Genomic DNA, 18,498 nt, shown 5'->3' on the forward strand with positions numbered 1-18,498 from the left:
ACAATCTTCATCCTACAAAATGAAGATGTACGCTCTCCAAAGAGTTTTTTAAATGCACCCGATGTGTGTTTGTCTTGCTTAGAAGCTGACTCACCTCCTAAATAAACTGTGGGGAGAAGTCTTTGTGCTCCAAATACAGTGCTGGCAGCCTACTGTACCCAGCGTGACGTGAGCTGGAGGGTATATGCCCCGTACCCAGCCGTGATGTGAGAGAAGGTCTGTAAAAGCCCAATGGGAAACTCGCTGGTCCCAGGCAGCCCCCACTTTCCTGCCCCACCACCCCAGCACACGGCGCTTGCTGCACAAGCCGGTGCTTGCAGGGATGCGGCTTGGGCATCGCTCCTCGGCACACAGAGCAAGCACGGAAACGGAGGCAGACTGTGACTGTGCCGGTGCGGAGGCATTTCTGAAAGCCGAGGCTTATAGAGGACTGCGCCAGGCTAGTTGCATATCCAGTCATTAATCTAATTAACAACGCATCCGTTGTTCTGTTCCAACAGGCCAAGCAACTATCGTTTCAGTGACACTCACATCTTTACAACTGTCTCTTGAATCAGGGCAGGTGGAAACACCTCCTCCTGCTCCAGCGTGTCCGTGCGTGGGCTAGCAGGTACGTCCTGCTCCCCAGGACCCTGCCTTTGCCTGCGGTGGTTGTTGTTGCACTGGTTTGCTTTCCCCAAAGAACAAAACATCCTTGAGCTGCTCAGAAGAGCTGCTCCTTGAGGACACAAAGCCCAGTGGCTTGTTCCCCGGCGCTCGCCCTCCTTGCCAAGCACAAGAGACCTCTTCCAGGAACAGCAACGTACCACCGCGACCAGCCCCACCAGCTCCCGTGTCCAGCCTAAAGCAAGGTGCACACCAGGTCCAAAAGCAAAACTGATCTCTTGGGGGTCCTTCAGTTAAGAGAATCTAGTTTGCAAAGCTATCTTATCCGAAACCCCGGTAGGAACATCTGCCAGGGTGGAGCAGGTATTGAACCAAGAAGCCTTGCAGGACATAATGCTGGAGCTCTTCTTTTTGCGGTAGAAGTAGCTGCTGAGGTGGAACCAGAACTTGTCGTGGAGGGAGGCATAGATGAAGGGGTTGTAGCAGGCAGAGCTCATGGCAATCAAGTGACACGAGACCTGGATGACGTTGACGTACCTCTTGTCCAGGATGGTGAACTCCTCGTCAATGTCTCTGATGAAGTTCACCACCTGCAGGGGCAGCCAGCAGATAGCAAAGCACACCACTGAGATGGTGAGCACCCGGAAGGTCTTCTGCTTCGTTTTGGTCCATTTGTCTTGGCAGGGATAGGCAGCGCCCGGGACGTTCCTCCTCCGGAGGTGGTAGGTGATGGCGCAGAAGGAGACTGACACCGCCAAAAGTGGGAGCATGTAGGACAAGAGGAGCATCAAGCACGAGTACAGCAGCCGCTCTCTCTCTTCGTGCTTCCAAAACTCTTCGCAGATGATCATGTCATGGCCAATGGTGTTGAGATCCAAGTAGTGGGTGTGCAGTGACGTGGGAACAGAGGCCATGATGGAGACTAGCCATATGCAGACCACAAGGCAGATGCAGGACCTGCGGCTTATCCTCCTGCGAATAGGGTACGCCACCACAACGTACCGGTCAATGGCGATGGCAGTGAGGGACAGCACCGAGACGAAGACAGTGGTGGCCTGCATCAAGGTGACGAAGTAGCACATGAACATCCCGAAGAGCCAGCCCCGCACCTCGAAGGCGTAGGAGACAGTGAGGGGGACGCAGGCGAGGCACATGATGAAGTCGGCCACCGCCAGGTTCCCAATCAGGAAGTTGGTGGTGCAGTGCAGCTTCTTGGTGAGAGCGATGAGGAGGATGAGGAAGAGGTTCCCCGTGCACGCCACTGCCACCAGCGTGGCGTAGAGCGGGATGAAGAGGGGCTTCAGCTCCAGGAGGAGGTCCAGGCCTGCGAAGATGGGGGCTGAGCCGTTGTGCAGGGAGTCATTGAGCAGCTGACTGTGAGCCATGCTGTCCCTCCTGCGGCCGGTGCTGCTTCTCCTCGCCTTGAAGTCACACAGAGCTGAGGCTGTTAGCCCTGAAGGGGAAAGAAACGTGCTTTGGTTGCACTCCTGGGCAGAAGAACCCATCCCCAGGGTCTAGGTCCTCTTCCACAGCCCCGTGGTGAGGCAGCGGCTGACTTAAAAGATGCTGTGAGTTTTTAGGAGTGAAGGTGCCCAGTGGCAGATGCAGCGGAGCTTCGGTACCGAGACAACGGGGAGCCTGGCTAGCGAACGCGTGACCGGCCGGGCACAGATCTGCCTCCCCGCAGAGTCAAATTTACCATTTCATCCCCCTCGCCGGGACCTGGACAATCTTCTTCCCCGCAGTGCAATGTCAAAACAGCATTAATTAAGTAGCCCCCGTAATTAACTGAGCGATATTAGTGTTTCCTACTTGGCGGGGGCACAGGCAGAGCGCACGCTGGGAGGAAAGCGGCCCCGTCTCCCCCCGCCCCACCCGGGCTGGGAATACAAGATCCCCATCGAGCCCTATAGCCGTTCATTTAAAGACTAAATACTCCCCTCTGCGGGAGCCGCGCGGCCCCCAGTGCCCCGCAGCTCCGCCCGGCGCCGGGGGTCCCCGGCCCCCCGCCCCGACACTCCCGCGACGGCGACGGCGGGGTTTCGTGCCCGGGCGTTACTCACCGGGAGACCTCGGGCAGCCGCGACTCCCGCGCGCGTCCGCTGTCGCTCGGCTTTTTCTGTCGGTTTAAATTTTTTTAATTTTTTTTTTTTTTTCCCCACGGACGCCGGAGCCGTTAAGCCGTGGAGGCACAGGACGTTCCCACCCGCCGTGCTCGGAATTCCAGGTACTGCGGAGACGCGCACATCCCACCCCTCCCTCCCGCCGCCGGAGCCGCATCCCGCACCCCCGCACCCCCCTGGCCCGGCCGCGCCGGCGGAGACCCCCGGGGCTCCCAGCGCTATGCAAGGCTCGTGTGCGCTATGCAAGGCGGGGCGGCTCCGGCGCTGCCCCGGGGAACCCCCGCGCACCCCCGGGGCCGGCTCCGGGGACCCCCGGCGGGGCTGCAGGGAAGGGGGGACAAGGGGGGTGACGGGGCGGGCGGGCGCAGGGACCGCGCGGAGCTCCCGGGCGCCGGCAGTGGCCGCCACGTCGGGGGTCCCGGCCCGGGGGGCGAGGGCAGCCGGGGGGCGAGGGCAGCCCAGCCATGGGGTGCAGGCAGCCGTGGGTGAAGGGTGGCCCAGCTGTAGGGTGATGGGCACCCAACCATGGGGTGCTTGTGGCCCAGCTGTGGGGCAAGGGCAGGGTGGGGTGAGGGTGGTCCAGCCATGGCTTGATGGGCACCCAGCCATGGGGTGAGTGTGGCCCAGCCACGGGGCGGCCGCCGGCCAGCCGTGGAGTGGGGCACAGGCATGGGGTACAGCGTGCGCCCCAGGGAGCTGAGCCCCCAGTGCACACGAGCACCAGCCTGTCCCCAAAACCAGGCGGCCAACAAGCCAGCGAGGGCAGGCGCGGAGGCAGCGACAGCGAGGGGCGGTGGGGAATTGCATCCAGCCCACAGCCGTGGGCTGGGGGAGGAAAAATGCCATTTTGCATTTTATTTCCCGGTGGAGAAGAAAAAACAAGGCCGGGAGCCCGGCCTGCCGGGAGCAGCGCTGGTACCGCCAACCCGAAAGGCATTGGGTGTCCCCGTGCGCAGCCGATGCCCCAGCCCCGCTTTCCACCACCGGGAAGCGGGGTGGAATTGCCCCAAATGCAAACGGGAGCCGGGGCCATCACACGACTGTTTTTCTTTCCATCAAACCGCTTCTCCCATTTTTCCAGGAATCCCTTTGGTTCACCTTTAATCACAGATGCACTCGAGAACCTCGGTGCTTACAGGATTGGCACGGAGGGGCACCAGAAATATGTGACCTTTTCAACCAACAGGCATTTGCCTTCAAGGCAGCATCGATACTGACGTTTTTAAGAGCTTGGGAAACCAGCTTTGGCACTAAAATGCTCTTTGCACAAACACTTGAAAAAGCTTCTGCAATGCACGTTGCGTGTTTAGGGACATGCAAGAATCAGGATTAGATTTTTACTTCTTGACTGTTCCCTCCTGTGTGCATTTACAAACAATGTAAATGTGTTTAAAACCAAATAAAACCCATCTCCCCATATGCTGTTGGCTCTTGGGATGGCGCTGTTGGGATTTAAAATGGCGGGTGTGCGCTTCTTGTACTGATTTCCACCCGTGTTCACTCCCTTTGGGTTTCAAGTCTCAGTTCTGAAGAGAGCTGGATGTATGGGCTCAGGACATCATCCAGCCATGATCAAAGGGGTTTTTTTGCAAAAAAGAAATATTTTTGGATTTAGGGCAAGCATGATCCATATGGCTGAGCACTAAAATTATTCCTCTCAAATTCAGCATCTGCCTGAGCGATGTGCTATACCCAATTCGGCCCAGGTTAGCTGTATGGGCAGAGCCTCAGAGGGTGGTTGGAGTTATTTTAACGAGCTTTCTCCTTTTTATCAGAGATTTTACACGCAGTCGGGGCTGTAGGAGCAGGTCTTTAACCAGGCTTAAGGTCAGGCAGCTCTGACAACACCCATGCGGAGCCCAGGCTACCACTCTGCTAAAATACTGTGATTAAACCCAGGGGAGCCGCTGGGGCAGCGCGACTGAGGCTTCAGCTGTGCCTAAAGCAGCCAAAGGTGCTTCAAGAGGTGAAACTAATTCCCCCGTTAGATATAAAAGGCCATGCCAGGCCTTTTTTGTAAGGGATGATTCATGTTAATGGCTGTTTTTGCTCTGTCCTCTGCACAGCCTGGCAGGCTGGTGGAGCTGAAGCAATTTGCTAAATCGTAGAAATAACGACTTAAGTGCTTCACAGAACTTGGGAGAAGGAAAAAATTTGGTGGAGGGGGGAACCCAAACCAGGTTTGCTCTGCTAGTTGGGAGAGGCAAGAGCTGCCTTTGGTGGTGAGGGGGTTTCCATCTCCTTGGCCTTATGGTATAAAGGTGCTTTTGCCCCCACAGAAGAGCTTGATTATGCCAATCTTGCACCAGGTACGGGGCAGAGGAGTGATTACCCAAAATGCTGATTTGCCCATCCTTCTCCCAGGAGCAGCCCCCCCGCAGGTGAGCTGGGGGGAGCGGGGGGGAAAAACCATGAATCTTCTTCCCAACAGCCTCCTTAGCCGCTTTGCAGCCACACGCCCGGGCTTTTGCTCAGGATTTTTCCCCGTGGGTGTGTTCCCAAGCTGTCATGCGGTGGCAGAGGCGGCGCGTCCTCCTCCTCTCCCCACTGAGTGCTGGGGTGGGAGGACCCGGCCAAAGCAGCCTGCCCCATGGGCTGGCCGCAGGAGCGCAGGCGGGAGGAGGCGGCTGTACCAGCGGGTCCTTTCTAAGGCCAAAAGCTTGAAATAAGAGAGGGAATAAAATAAAAGCGCGGCTGGAGTCAGCCTCATGCGATGCAGGGACGAGCGCAAAGCTCTTGGGAATTGTGAGCTGTGAAGGCTTTGCTGGAGAGGTATCAGGTCGCTGGCCAGGTACCCAGCCGATGCCCAGCAGCTTCCCTTAAATGAGCAGGGAAACAGTGACAGCCCAGTCACACCAGCGTTTTTTTTCTGCTGAAATCATGTGTTTATAGGGCATAAGGAAATTTCAGGGAATTCCTTTTTTTGCTTGAAGGGCCCTTCCACATCTCCCTTAAGTGCGTCTCTCTGAGCTGGGGCTTTGCTTTTTTCTCCCCGTGGCGCAGCTGGTGAAAGGCAGCCGTGGGCTTTTCCGCGGGAGTGGGGATGAGGGATGCAATTCGTAAAACACGGGGCTGAAGGGGCCGAGCAGCATCACTCCAACCAGCCAGCGGCAGCGGGGGCTTCGGCGAAGTGTAGGCAAAGAGCTTGTAGGTTGAACCACAGCGGCGGCGTTCAGAGTCCCAAAATGTTATTCCTGTGCTGGAGGCTGAAATGTCAGGGTGGTTTGTGCAAGTGCTGCTGTTTGCAGGTCGCACCTTCCCTCCCGCAGCACGTGCCTGGAGCGCGCACAAGCCGCGCGTTCTCTTCCGTCCTCTCTCCCACCCCTCTGGTCCCTCTTTTCTTGCAAGCTCTGTCACATCAGAGGTGCTTTTTCCACCCCAAGTTTCCGTTCGGACACGATTTCCAGCTTATTTCAAGTTAGTGAATTGCCACACGATCGATTGACACGCAGATAACGACTTCAGAAACAGGGGCTTGGGAGAAATTAGCCTTAATTGGGCATTTATTACTGTAACGCAGTTGCATCGTGTGATTAAAAAGAGGATCTGAGTACTGCTTCGATATCAATCTCAGTGGCAAGAAGTTAATAATGTATGACCCCTAATGAGACTTGAGTGGCAAAGAATAATATCGGTGTCTGGTGACCAGAGTGATGACTTCGTTGCTACGTTATGCAAGAGTGTTATGACAAGCTGGGTGGTAATGAGAGCTGGAATTAAACCTGGGGATAACTGCCCTGTTGACCTGAGCGACGGGCTGATGTTAAGATAGGGCAGATCGCCGCCAATGAAGGGCTTTGAGCCCTTTGGTTTGTTTTCCAGCGTGGAGGGAGCCCACAGCAATCAAGCTATGGAAAAACTTCTCTTTCCTGGGGGGAAAAATGCTCCAAAATCAGGCGAGAGGCCGTTCGCTAGGCCGGCGCGGACCTTCTCGCTCCCAGCTCTTTCTGGGTAGCGATTCCGGCCGTGCCCGGGCGCGCGCGGGGCGGTTTGCATCCGCAGGCTCGGCCCGGACAGCGAGCCCGGCGTGCCGCTTCCAGCGTCGTAATGTAGTTGTCGTGACTCTGCGAATCCAAACCCCTTCCACCTGCCTCGTGAACGGCGAGAGGAGTTGGCCAGGGGCTGTGTTTGTGGTTTCTGTGAGGGCAGGACTCCGATCCTCGTCGCAGCTGGACGGGGAAGGGGTTGGTCTTGGAGATGCCCCAAAGCGGATAAAGATTAAAAACAAAGCTGAAAACATTTGGAAGTGCCAGGGGGGAAAGCCTCGCTGGCCAGCCCGTGCAGCTGAATTCCCCATGGGCTCCCTGATGGTGTTGGGTCGTTTGCTGTAGGGCAGCGGATTGCAAAGGCACTGGGAGGGCAAGAAGCATCCAGAAATCCACCCTGGGTTTGCAAAGTTTGTCCTGAAAAAAAAGCAGCAGCTGCTTTCCCCCAACCACGAACACCGTCTTTCGACTAAAATACCGTTATGAAGTTTTTATTCGAAGTGTCAGGCCAAACATTGCAATTTTAAAGCGCTCAGCTGTTCAGAAATACGCTGTCATGAAACTGCTTTGGAGCAGTTATTGCCCCTCATGAAAAGACCAGGGCTTTGCAATTTTTACCTTTTTTTCTTTCTCCTGTGGAAGGAAAACAAATCTTTGCTTCTCCACAGGCATCGCTTTGAAGTCAGATGTATTAATCACTGCATGTCCCATAACAAGGGAGTGTATAGTAACAGGGTGGCTTGTTATTTAACGTGGCCACAGTACCTGGCTGCCAGATCCAAAGCAGGTCGTTGCCCATCAGCTGTTTTTCTTGGAAGCCTCTGATTCCATGTGCAGGATCTTTTAATCTTTTCATAGCTTGCTTACTTATTTATAAGGGAAAATGAAAAATAATCATCATCAACTGGAATTTTTGGGGGGTTAGAGAAATGGAAATTGTCAGACTAGTCCCAGGAGAAGTTCTGCAAAATTACGACTTTTGGCGAGAGAAGGCTGTTAATTTGTCTCGATATGATGGATGTGGGTGGGCGTTATTAAAGCTGGCTGAGACCTCACTTCAGGGGCGAGCGCTCATCCCTGCCAGATCATCAGCAGGAAGAAAATCATCTTTGTCTCTGTATCACAGCCTGGCCGAGAGCTGCCGTTAATTTTAAGCAGCAGAACAATCTGATAGGGAAAGCAGAAGGCTCTTAAAAGATCGCCTGAGATGAGAGACGGAGTTTGGACATGACAGCAGCGTAATGAATCGCTGGGTGGCTGGGACAGAGTATGTCCACCCCCGTCAGCCGCAGGCTTCATCTGGCTCGGGGTGTACCATGCCAGGGCGATCCGGCACCAATGCTGGGAGCTTTTCCCTCCGCACGTGCTCATCCTGGAAAAGCCTTTTCTGACCTCATCTTTACTGCTTCCAGAGACCCTGCAGGATAAGCCACTCTTATTCCAAGGCTCGTATTGCCCCGCACCGGGAGTTTCTGTCTCTGAATGGAAACCAGTGACGGATTTGAAAGCTGCAGCCCACCCTGCGAGCTGGCGATGCTTCTCGAAGCGTTGGTCGTCAGGCCTCTGCTATGACATCCCGGCGGCCACCCTACCCTGTACAGATGATGACCAGGAAGCAGTTTGCCGCGATTCTTAACCTTTTCTTTGTGCGTTGGTCACCAGGTTGGCTTTTAGAAATAACTACAGATTCCAGCTCCTGCAAGACATCTCCAGAAAGCAACCGGAGCGGGACCACCCGAAGCCGCTTCTGAAGATGTCGTTCTTCATCCCCTTTTCTGCAAAATGGCAATCGCAGCGCAGACCTTCCTCCCGCAGCAGGTTGCAATTTCCCCTAACCTGAGATCCTAGAGAGCCTGTCAATTAAGAAGCAGGACAGGATATTCTCAGCATCGTTACACGGTGCGGCCAGCTCATGCTTCCACCGGATTGATTTTGTCGGTTCAAGCACCTTTGTTGACCCTGTGTGGGTGGGAGTTCTTGGGAAAGCGCAGGGCGGGTCAGACCGCTGCCAGCGCGTTTATCGGCGTACGCCGAGCGCAGACGAAGGGAGCTGGCCTTGACGTGTGTGGTTGTGCCGCTGGAGGCAGCTGCCCGCGCTCGTTTTCCCATGGATATGTGTGAATGCTGGCGGTGGGCTACGCTTGTGCATCGGCTTGTGATTGATAGGTATGTTTAACGAAAGTTTACGGCTGATTATGTTCCACAGACACACCAGTCAGCCTCAGCTACGGCCTGATTTTTTTCTTTTCTTAGTCACTCACTGTTTTAGGTGCTGCTTTCAACAAAAAGGTGCTTTGAGGCACCCATTTTCCAGACCTCTTTTCCTCCAGCCATGCCTTCCCTTGCCGTCTGATGTGCTCCCGTAGCCTGGCTGTCGTTTTGGCCATCCGCAGCAACGGCCCTCGCGTTGTTCTGAGGCAGCAGTTGGATTGTCTTGGGTTTCACTTTATTCTGCCCCATCTTGAAAACAAATTACTGGCAGCCTGGTGGTGGTGATGTGTTACAATAGCGGTGTGATCCGTCTCTGGGAAGTTTAAGGGGGTAGAGAAATGCTGTTTCCTGCAGAGAAAAGGGTAAAATATTGTCTTTAAAAGGTACAAACTGGAGGGCGGCTAACACTTCTTTTGTGATTACTAGTTTCTCACACCTGAAAAGTCATCTCCCATATTTGATAGCAGGTTCTTGCTTGCGCATAACAGTTTGGACAGGATGCTTTCAGTCGCTGCTGCTGTGGAGCTGTCTGGACCGACTGACAGCTTGCTTTTTCTCTATTGCTGTGCTGTTATCAATGGCCTGTCTTTGTTTAGACTGGCACAACTCCCAGCACGCGAATTACTTCCATGTATAGGAAGGCTGGTGTTGCTGTACAAGCAAAAAAAATCCCTAGTGAAAATGCTGCTTGTACCAGCAAGAGTTTGATTGATAGCAGCCAAACAGCTTTCTTTTCCTAGAATAAACCATAATAGCTTGAAGCAAAGTCCTTGTTAGTTAAACCACATGTAGCATCACCACCAAGTGCAACAACACTGCCCAGATGCATCACGCTTCTTCACATATTCACAGTTTAAGTGGTCTTGTAAAGTTCTTAAAGGTCTTAACAGAGGAGTTCTTGCTGTCCTTATGGTGATTTAAGTATAGACCCATCCCAAGTCTGCTTTCTTCTGGGTCAGTGCCCAAAGCATGCACCATGTGGAAGCTCCCAGCTTGTTCTTCTGAACACCTCCGCACTGTAGTGCCATCGCTGGATGCTGTCCCTTTCCTTGAGCAACACAGGGTTTGTTCTTAAGCGCATAGATCGGGTCTTCCACTCCTGCTGTTTACATCCCAGCTGAGTTAGGCAGCCACTGGAGCAAGCCTGCAGGTTGATAGGGCTGGATCTATTGCTTGGTCTGAGGGCAGTCTCCAGTTAAATGCCAATCTCTAAGCACTTTGGCAGGTTTAATTCTCTGCTGAAAAGATGCTGGTGCAGTGCTTCAGGACCTAATTTACTGTCCTTTGCTGGTATTACCAATCAACAGCCACAACCAGCGAAAACTGGTATTTCTTCCTGACTTGTGTCCAGCACGACAACTGAGCAAAACCATGCCACGCTGTCCTGCGCTGTCAGCTTTCTCGGCCATGCTGGAGCTGGTAGAGCTGGTATTACACCACTGGAAGCCAACCAACCCTTTGGGAACACAGCCAAGGTGCTGCTCGGAGTGGGACCTGGTGCAGCCCTCGGGGATGGAGACTCCCCGTTGGACCTGGATGCGGCTGTTCACGAAGGTCTCTTCAATTATCCGTTGAAAGGACCAGCACTAGTTCTCCTCCTCCATCACAAAGCACTTGGTTGACCTTCTGGCCTCCATCCTGCTTGGTACTGATTTAATCTGGTCCTTTTCTTTTTTTAATGGTAAGTCCCCAGACCTGATGAAGATGATCAGTGCCTGCTCGCCCTCCACAGCAATGGGACTCGCTCCCGACCATCCTGGCAGAGTGTGCTTTACAAAGGTGAAGGGTGGAAATAGCTGCTCTCCCGTGCCATGTTTAAACAGGTCCTCCCGCACAAGAAGCTACTCGGCGTAGCTGGTATTTCGGACAAATCAAGGCAGCCAACCTTCGCCTTCTTCAGTCATCTGTACAGCCAGGTGTATGTGACTAACCAGCAAAGGACCTGTGTATGTCTTGCCAGGGTACCAACACAAATAATTCTGTATGTGGACAACAATTCTTCCCCAGACCCTTTCCCTGGGCTTCTAAGCTATTTTTAAAAATGAAGTGGTGAGAGTTACTTTCTCTAAGGTCCCTTCTCTACAGGAAATGCTAGGTTGTGTGGACCTGGAACTGTTCAGTACAGTTATTTTGAATATATTTTTCTCAGATAGCTTTAATGGGAATAGACAAAATAATATAAAGCATCTTCACAGTCATTGCTAATCACAAGAAGGAAATGTATTGACTACAAAATAGCCTTTGAACAGACAGAGAAATTGCATCTTTCTCTGTACAGACCATTTCTGGACTCTGAAGCATCTTTGTTATAGCTTGACATCACAAGTGAGAGAGATTTGTAGCACTGTATCTGTACAGGAAAGCAGGCTTATTTTTAGAGATAAAAGGGACATTTAGAAGATGACAAAAACCACCCTCCAAGAAGACATGGGACTTGCAAGTCTTGTATCATTTACATACAGGTGATTCACTGCTATTTCTCAAGCCTTAAAAAAAAAACAAACCTGTTTAATGGAGAATTATGAGCATGACTCTTCTGTGAATGGTGAGCCTGGGGTGGGTGGTTATACTGATAGCCGATCGTGGAAACAGAGTCATGACGCTGAAGAAGCACCAACAGAATAAAAGCTGTCAGTGAATGAGGTAATAGCACCATTTATAATTGTAGAGAGACAGGAAACAATGAAGGTGTACGAAGAAGCTACTTTTAAAAATGTATGTTCATACAGGTACATAATGAACACGGTATGAATCTAGTGTACATAAACTACTAGAACTACTCCTACAATTTCTGTCTTAAATATCTTTATCTGACAGAAGATGTACGCTGCTTCCCTCTATCGACCTTTAGTGTCAATGCCAAGACAGAAAGCACAGGTTAAAGAAGCATCAGTCTTATACGAGTACATGATTACAGATTCTTTGATTAGCAACAGGAAAGAACCCTCTGCAAAGTTAAACAGGATGAAAAACAATTAAATACTAGAACATATTTAAAGTCAGATAATTCTATGCAAGTCTGTGATGAAAACAAGTTATTTGTAGCCTCCCTGGTTATCCCTCTTAGCTTCCCAATACAGGATCTCATCTGACGCTCTTTTAGAGATGCTGAAGGAGATAAAGAACAGGTACAAAATGACCAACGAGAAAAAATACTCCCCCTCCAGTCTATTCTATGAGAGGAATGTTAAATAGTTACAATGTCAATGATTCCAACAATTTAACGACTGCAATGATAGCTTCCTTTAGGGTTCTAAATTCATGTAAGTGAAAAATACCTGCCTTCCTCCAGGCACGGCTAAGGGCCAACTCAGATTTAAATAGTGAAGATCTACAGAAAACACCACAGTGGACTTTGCAGGAAAGAAAACAAAAAAATGCCTGAGTAATAAAAAGGGTACAAGATAGGAAGAAAAACTGATGCAGTGGTTTTATCTGCTCTATTCTAGACCATTACGTTTTCTGACGCTTCTGAACAACTGCTTTTCTTTTGTTTAGTGTGTCTCCTGCTGAATTACAAACGATTCACGTTCAGACTGGAATGATTAGGTTGCTACAGGCTGGGAGAAGATCAAAGATTTCAGTTCAGCATACACTGTGTCACAGGCATTCTACTTGTGTCCGTAACAAATGCCAGTCACTCAGTCACTACCTCTAGAGGTCCAGAGCTGGATTTTTTTTGGTGAGTTTTTTTTTGTTTGTTTTTTTAAATGACTGATAATTGGCACTTTTGCTCCCCGCCCCCCCCCCCCCCCTTATTCCAACCGCTGGGTACAACTTCATCAGGGTTCAGACAAGAGGCAGCTCTGTGGCATGGTCGGTGCATATATCACTGCTCTGCGGCTGGAGGTTCTTCCTCAGTCTCCTGCTTCTCTGGCTGAGATTCTGGAGGGATGAGGTACTGCACCTCCTCGGTATTGATTGCCACTTTGTCAGGATGCAGCCATCGCTTTAGATGTTCTAGCGTGCTGAGAGAAAGCAAAGACAAAGTGAAACAAGAGAATAACAAAGCCTTACAGGAATGTATGAAAAAAGCATTAGGAAACTCCTCCATATATATTCCTTTCACCTCTGTAGGTATTTCTATTGCCACAGATAAGGTCTATCATGAGACTGATTCATGTGCCAGAGGAGCAAGCAGAGTCTTTCGTTCTGCAATGACATTCTGTTGTAGTTGGGCTTTTCCAGTTATGGTTAGAAAAGCTTTACGCTCTGATTTTTCTCAATAAAAAGAATCCTTAGCAGGTGCATCAACCTTTATACATTCCTGAAGTACCAGTCTGTCTCTGTAGCCAAAGACTACAATTCCATTTCCAGCTTTCTGGGCTGGAAATAAGAAAACTAGTGTTAAAACAAAACAAACTAACTAAACCCACAACTGCCTAATTGTGATGAAGATTAGAAAACATGGGGGGAAGGGAGGGGAACAAAACCAAAACAGGAGACACATATAAAAATATGTGACCATTAATAACACCAAAAGATTAAAGAAGAAAAAGGCAGTATGTGTACATAATAGAATGCTAACCATACTATGGATTCTATAGATGTTTATAAATATATACTAGCATAATTACTGTCTTACAACTTCTTTCACAATAACTGGTCTGACCAGAACAGACCTACTCTTGTCTCTGTTCAAATGCTGGCTATAACCCTAAAAGTTTAATATTATAATTCTTAAATGTGTCTGTGCCTATGCTCATCTCCTAGAAGGGTGATTCAAGTAATTCAACACTGCCACAACAAAATTAACTCACTCTTGCTCTTTCACAAGAGCAGAATTTCAGAATGTCCCCGAAATTACCTGGGTGCTTAAAAGTTAAGTCTTGTTTAATTATGTTGGTGGGTGAGAATCAAATACTTCGTCACCATTTGGGAGTGACCTCTAACTTCATAGTTAAATTCTAGGGAGGACAATTCTTTCATGGCTAACATCTCCAGCCTTTAAAAACAGAGTAGAAAGAGCACACACGTCTACAAAGATTCTTTTTAACTATAAATCACACTGAAGTTAACTGGTCAAAGAAAGAATCTACAAACTCCTTATAAACATAGATTATTTTTCATACTTAAACTCCCAAACTAGCTTAAGTAGATTTTCTTCAAGGGAGAAAAATAATCTTCTTTTCAGCTAGAAGCAATAATGAAAAATGTCAGCTCAGAAAGGAAAAATATGGGGAGCATTATAAGTGATTGGGAATGTGAGATGATTCCTAAAGAAAAGGACTCTCATCTTAACTCCTACATCATCTGAAAAGGGTAATGGGTGAGAGAGCAGCAGCATTATGAGAGACACGGAAGGGAGAGCCACTTGAGGAAATCTGATCTTGGGACTGGTATCAACCCTGTGAAGAACTTCAAATCCCACTTGTGTCTGAAGCAGTACTTAACTGGGCCCTTACAAAGATGTAAGGAATAGCCTGGGGTTCACTTTTAAAGTTAAGCATTAAAAAAAGTAAGCTGAGACACATTATACATCCCCTCCACTTCACTCCTTCCCCACTCCAAATGTGACAATGGAAATTATCAAGTAGGTTCCAGTCGTCTCCATGCTGGATCACCCCAGCCCGAGGGATACAAAAATCAGTGAACAGCATTGAAAGTTCAAACCCTGCATGCTCAGAGCGTGTCCCTCTAGTACGATGCAAATGGTCATTTTCAAACTGTTTCAGAATGCCCGTGGCAGCCTTACCAAGTTGCAATGAGATGTTATTTTTGTTACAAAGCCCTATCGCAAGTCCTGACAAAACCTTATTTTAGTTTTAAAGTCTGTTTGCGAATACGGTAAGTGGTAATCCCTTCTCATTGACTTGCTTATTACCTCTCATCAGAGTCATGTCCCTCTACATAAAATTCAGACTCAAACTTCTCCTGCAGGAACCTGTCCCAGCATTCCTTCTTAGCCTGGGAGAGAGTGCGTAGCATATCCTTAGAGGTCACCTCCTGAGACAAGCCCTTAATTCTCATCAGTCTTCTCTCTGTGAAGAGACAACAGAGGGGTCTTTATTATATTCATTACGTTTTTCCGAAATGGAAGAAAAGAAGTATCTGGACTTCTGTATCAAAAAAATTAAGTTAACTTTTCAAGACTAAGTCATATTTTAAAAGTAATTTCCCCCCCGTACTTCAAGGCAGCATGGCCGTATTTCTTGCATGTATACAAGATATTTTTTTAGGTGATGCTTCTGAAGGAAATAAGGTTTATGCAATCAGTTAATTCTGCCCATTTGTGAGTTTTAGTAACTTTCACACTTACTGTTCAGTTTCCAAGAAATCACACAGGAGGGTTCAGATCTCACAGGCATTAAAGTTCCCACAATTTCCATGCAAACTGGCATGGAATATAAATCACACTAATTGTAGTGCAAATCCAAATAATGCCCAAACTGAGGTAAAATATGCGAGTGCAGCAGTATTACTCGTTGGATATCTCGCAATAGAATGGGATATTGTGAGTTTCTCAGCCATAGGGGACGATGAAAAGCGCCTCCTTACCAGATACAGGGTAATCCACTACACAAAGCTACAAGAAAGCAAATTTCATTAATTCCTCTGGTCACAAAATCCTATTATAATGGTTTCCTCCTTAAACTGGATCAGGTATTGACTTGTAATCACACTTTATACTGAAAAGCATACCATCATTAGTTGAATTGGGCTAGTTCACAACACTGTGGCCCCACCTGCTGAGCTTTTTGGAGGTTGTCTTGTGTCGCAGAATGGAGCTGTCACCAAAAGTCTCTGGCCGTAGCAATTCAGAAGATCTGAATTATCATAGCTGTCTAAACATACTGCCAGGCTGATGCTATGATTTCATAATTGCTAATCCTGGCCAGGTAGAAACTTAGAGCAGGTTTATATTTCTGTTGACTTAGCCAGAATATATAAGAGAAACTTTGTGCTAGTGTTATGCTTTCATCCTGGCTGTGAGAAAACAGACACAGATCTAGTCTGACGCCTGCTTGTAAAAATTAATCCACTGGTATTTTCTGAACAAGTTGGAACTGCAGTACTAATTAATACCAGAAGAGCAATTTGTGTCTTGTTGCTGTAGCACCCTTGATCTGATCCTAAGAGCTCTACGTAGTGTGCCGTGAAATAACCGTCTAAAGCAAGACGGAAGCTCTAGCAGAAATAAAAGCTTAAAAAGCCACTTCTGCCACCCATTCCTCCTGGACTGTTTCTGCATGCAGCTTCCTACACAAGCCAAGACAACTATGTGCGTGGCTGCACTGCAAACCAGGTTACAAACTGACCCAAGATAAAAATAACTCCAGAGGAGGGAAGGAAGGGGGAAAGAAGAGCAATAAATGTGGAATATTTTGCTATGAGTGCAGGAAGCAGCAGTCCCACTGCTGGAGAGCGGGGGAACCCCAAGCGTCCTCCTCACAGGCAACAGGAGCATCCATCCTGGGGTTGAATGCTGCTGTTCAATGAGGCCTCTGAAGGGAGTAGGAAATACATAAAACAGGCTGACAAATTCCTTGGCCTTTAGAGCCAAAGACTTAGAGCTAAAGACTGCAGCGCTTAGCTGTGCTAGGATGTTAGCTCCACTACTGGTAACCTTATCATCCCCCATATCAAGTGTTTCTATCAGCTGTTACACTGTTCACAATCAATTTGTGGCTTCTACAGATTATGCAGGAATCAAGAGAAGCAATCGCACAAAGATGATCTGCATGATCTGTCATCTTAAGATACAGATTCTAGCAGGCATGATTAGGGAAAGCTTCAGAGCTTTCTTTCCCATACCTGTCCCACTCTCCTCCAACCAGAAAACAGGCCACAGAAAGAAATTTCACTTTTCTCTTTCCACTCAGATGCATCTCCCGAAATGCCACAAAAAGAATGAGACAGATACTGGTAACACAAAAACACATAGGCTCTGTAATGAGCTTTTCCCCACCCAAGTCAATTACAGTGCAACTAGAGGCTCTTAGGAGTAAAAACAGCAGTGTCCTGACCCCACTTATTTTGGGGGAAAGAAAACAATTCTTTGGTTTGCACTTGATAAAAAGTTCCTTTCTGTGGCATAGCTGAAGAAGCTATGACTGTGCTCCTCATTTCCACTAATGCACTTGTGGTAAATTAGTCAGATGCTCTATTAAATAGTTGCAAGACATCTTTCCAACCAGAGCTGTGAGCACCATCACCTCAGCCACATATGCTGAGCCATAGCTGTCATCAAGCACCTAAGGAAACAGAGAAATCAAAGCATTACCAGACACTCACCTAGGGATGCTAAATACACCTCTGAATCATTCAGGGGTGCCCAGGGCTTCAGATTTGTTTGGGAAGAGCCATCTGATCCACCACGCTGGCTTCCTCCGTCGGCATAGGAATCCATGAAGGAGTCTGTAAAAGCATCGCTAGCATCTTTCTGGTCGGGACGTGGCAGACACGAACAGATCTCAGCCCAGAGGTCTTCGCTGGACCTGCTGACCACGGAGTCAACACTCTCAATCATTCTCATCCTGAAGTCCTGAGGTGGAGGGAATTAAAAGACTAATATCGAGCAGAAAACCCTCTCTCCCAGGCCTCCCCTCTGCCCAAGTCGCATTCCCGGGGACCGGCGAAGCGTGGCCTCCCTCCAGAGAGCGACGATACGCTCTGGCATGCCGCGTTTACACCCAGCGAACCCCCCGGGGCCTGAGGGGCCCGGCAGGCCGCGCTCCCCCACCGGCACGGCGCCCCCCCCCCCGGGAGGGCCCTGTCACCACCGCTCCCCGGGGACACGGAGGGTCGGCTCCAGCTGCCGCCCCCACACCCGCCTCGGCCACGGCTGCAACCGCCCCCACCGTAAACACAGAAAGCCGCAACGGCTTCTCACCGCGCGTCGATTGGCGTCCGAGTCTAGCCAATCGCCGCGCACTCCCGGCGGCGGGAGCGCGCCTATTAGCCCGCCGCCAAGTGGAGGGCGGGGAATCGGCGCCATACGTACAGGAAACGGAATCTGCTCCGGCGCCATCTTGGCAAAGGGCGGAAGTTTTCCTAGGCGGAGGCGGGGAGTGAGCCGTTAACACCTGGCAACGGGCCGCTGGGGGCCTAGTGCGGCTGCGCCGTGAGCGCCGGTACCGGCTCGGAGGGGCCGCTGTGGCTGTGGGCCCCTGGCGGGGAGGGTGTGGCCTGGGACCTGCTCCGGGACGGGGGCTGTGCCCTCTCGGCCCCGCTTTCCCCAGCAAGGCGGCGGCCGCCGGGTGCCGGCCGCGCCGGGTAGGAAGCCGTCTGCCCCGGGAGGGGGGAGGTCTTCTGGCTCCGGTGCCCGGGGTGCGCTCCCGCCGGCGGCGGCGGCTTTGCCAGCTCCGGCTCTGCGGCGGCCTTTCCGAAGAGGTGTGCCGCCCTTCTCCCCGCCGGGGCGCAGGCCTTGTCCCCTCCCGGCGGCTCGCCCTTAGCCGGTGTCTCCCGGGCCTGCACGGCAGCAGCGCTGGCTTAACCGGGCAGCCTGCCATCGCCTGCTGGGAGGTCCTAGCGGTAACGGGCTTCGTTCCTGCCCCACCACCCAGCCCGTAACGGGGTTTTCGAGAGCTCAGTGTGAAGCAGCTGCTTTAAGTGTGATTTGTCATTTTAAT

The 18,498-nt window shown here is 50.4% G+C and overlaps 2 protein-coding genes across 2 annotated transcripts; both read right to left on the reverse strand.

Moving 5' to 3' along the window:
* Positions 1-899: 899 nt before the first annotated feature.
* LOC309405956 (prolactin-releasing peptide receptor-like) lies at positions 900-1,991 on the reverse strand (the record flags this gene model as incomplete). Its single annotated transcript, XM_082000937.1, has 1 exon — positions 900-1,991. One exon carries the CDS (start codon positions 1,989-1,991, stop codon positions 900-902), a length of 1,092 nt encoding a protein of 363 aa, XP_081857063.1.
* A 10,489-nt stretch (positions 1,992-12,480) lies between these two features.
* CCDC32 (coiled-coil domain containing 32) lies at positions 12,481-17,402 on the reverse strand (the record flags this gene model as incomplete). The annotated part of the gene is made up of 3 exons (XM_081999985.1): positions 12,481-12,894; positions 14,751-14,907; positions 17,162-17,402. The coding sequence occupies 3 exons, from the start codon at positions 17,400-17,402 to the stop codon at positions 12,756-12,758; spliced, it is 537 nt and encodes a 178-aa protein (XP_081856111.1). The 3' UTR covers positions 12,481-12,755.
* Positions 17,403-18,498: the final 1,096 nt, after the last annotated feature.

Source organism: Phaethon aethereus, assembly GCF_964289735.1.
Source record: "Phaethon aethereus genome assembly, chromosome: 5".
Taxonomy (NCBI): domain Eukaryota; kingdom Metazoa; phylum Chordata; class Aves; order Phaethontiformes; family Phaethontidae; genus Phaethon; species Phaethon aethereus.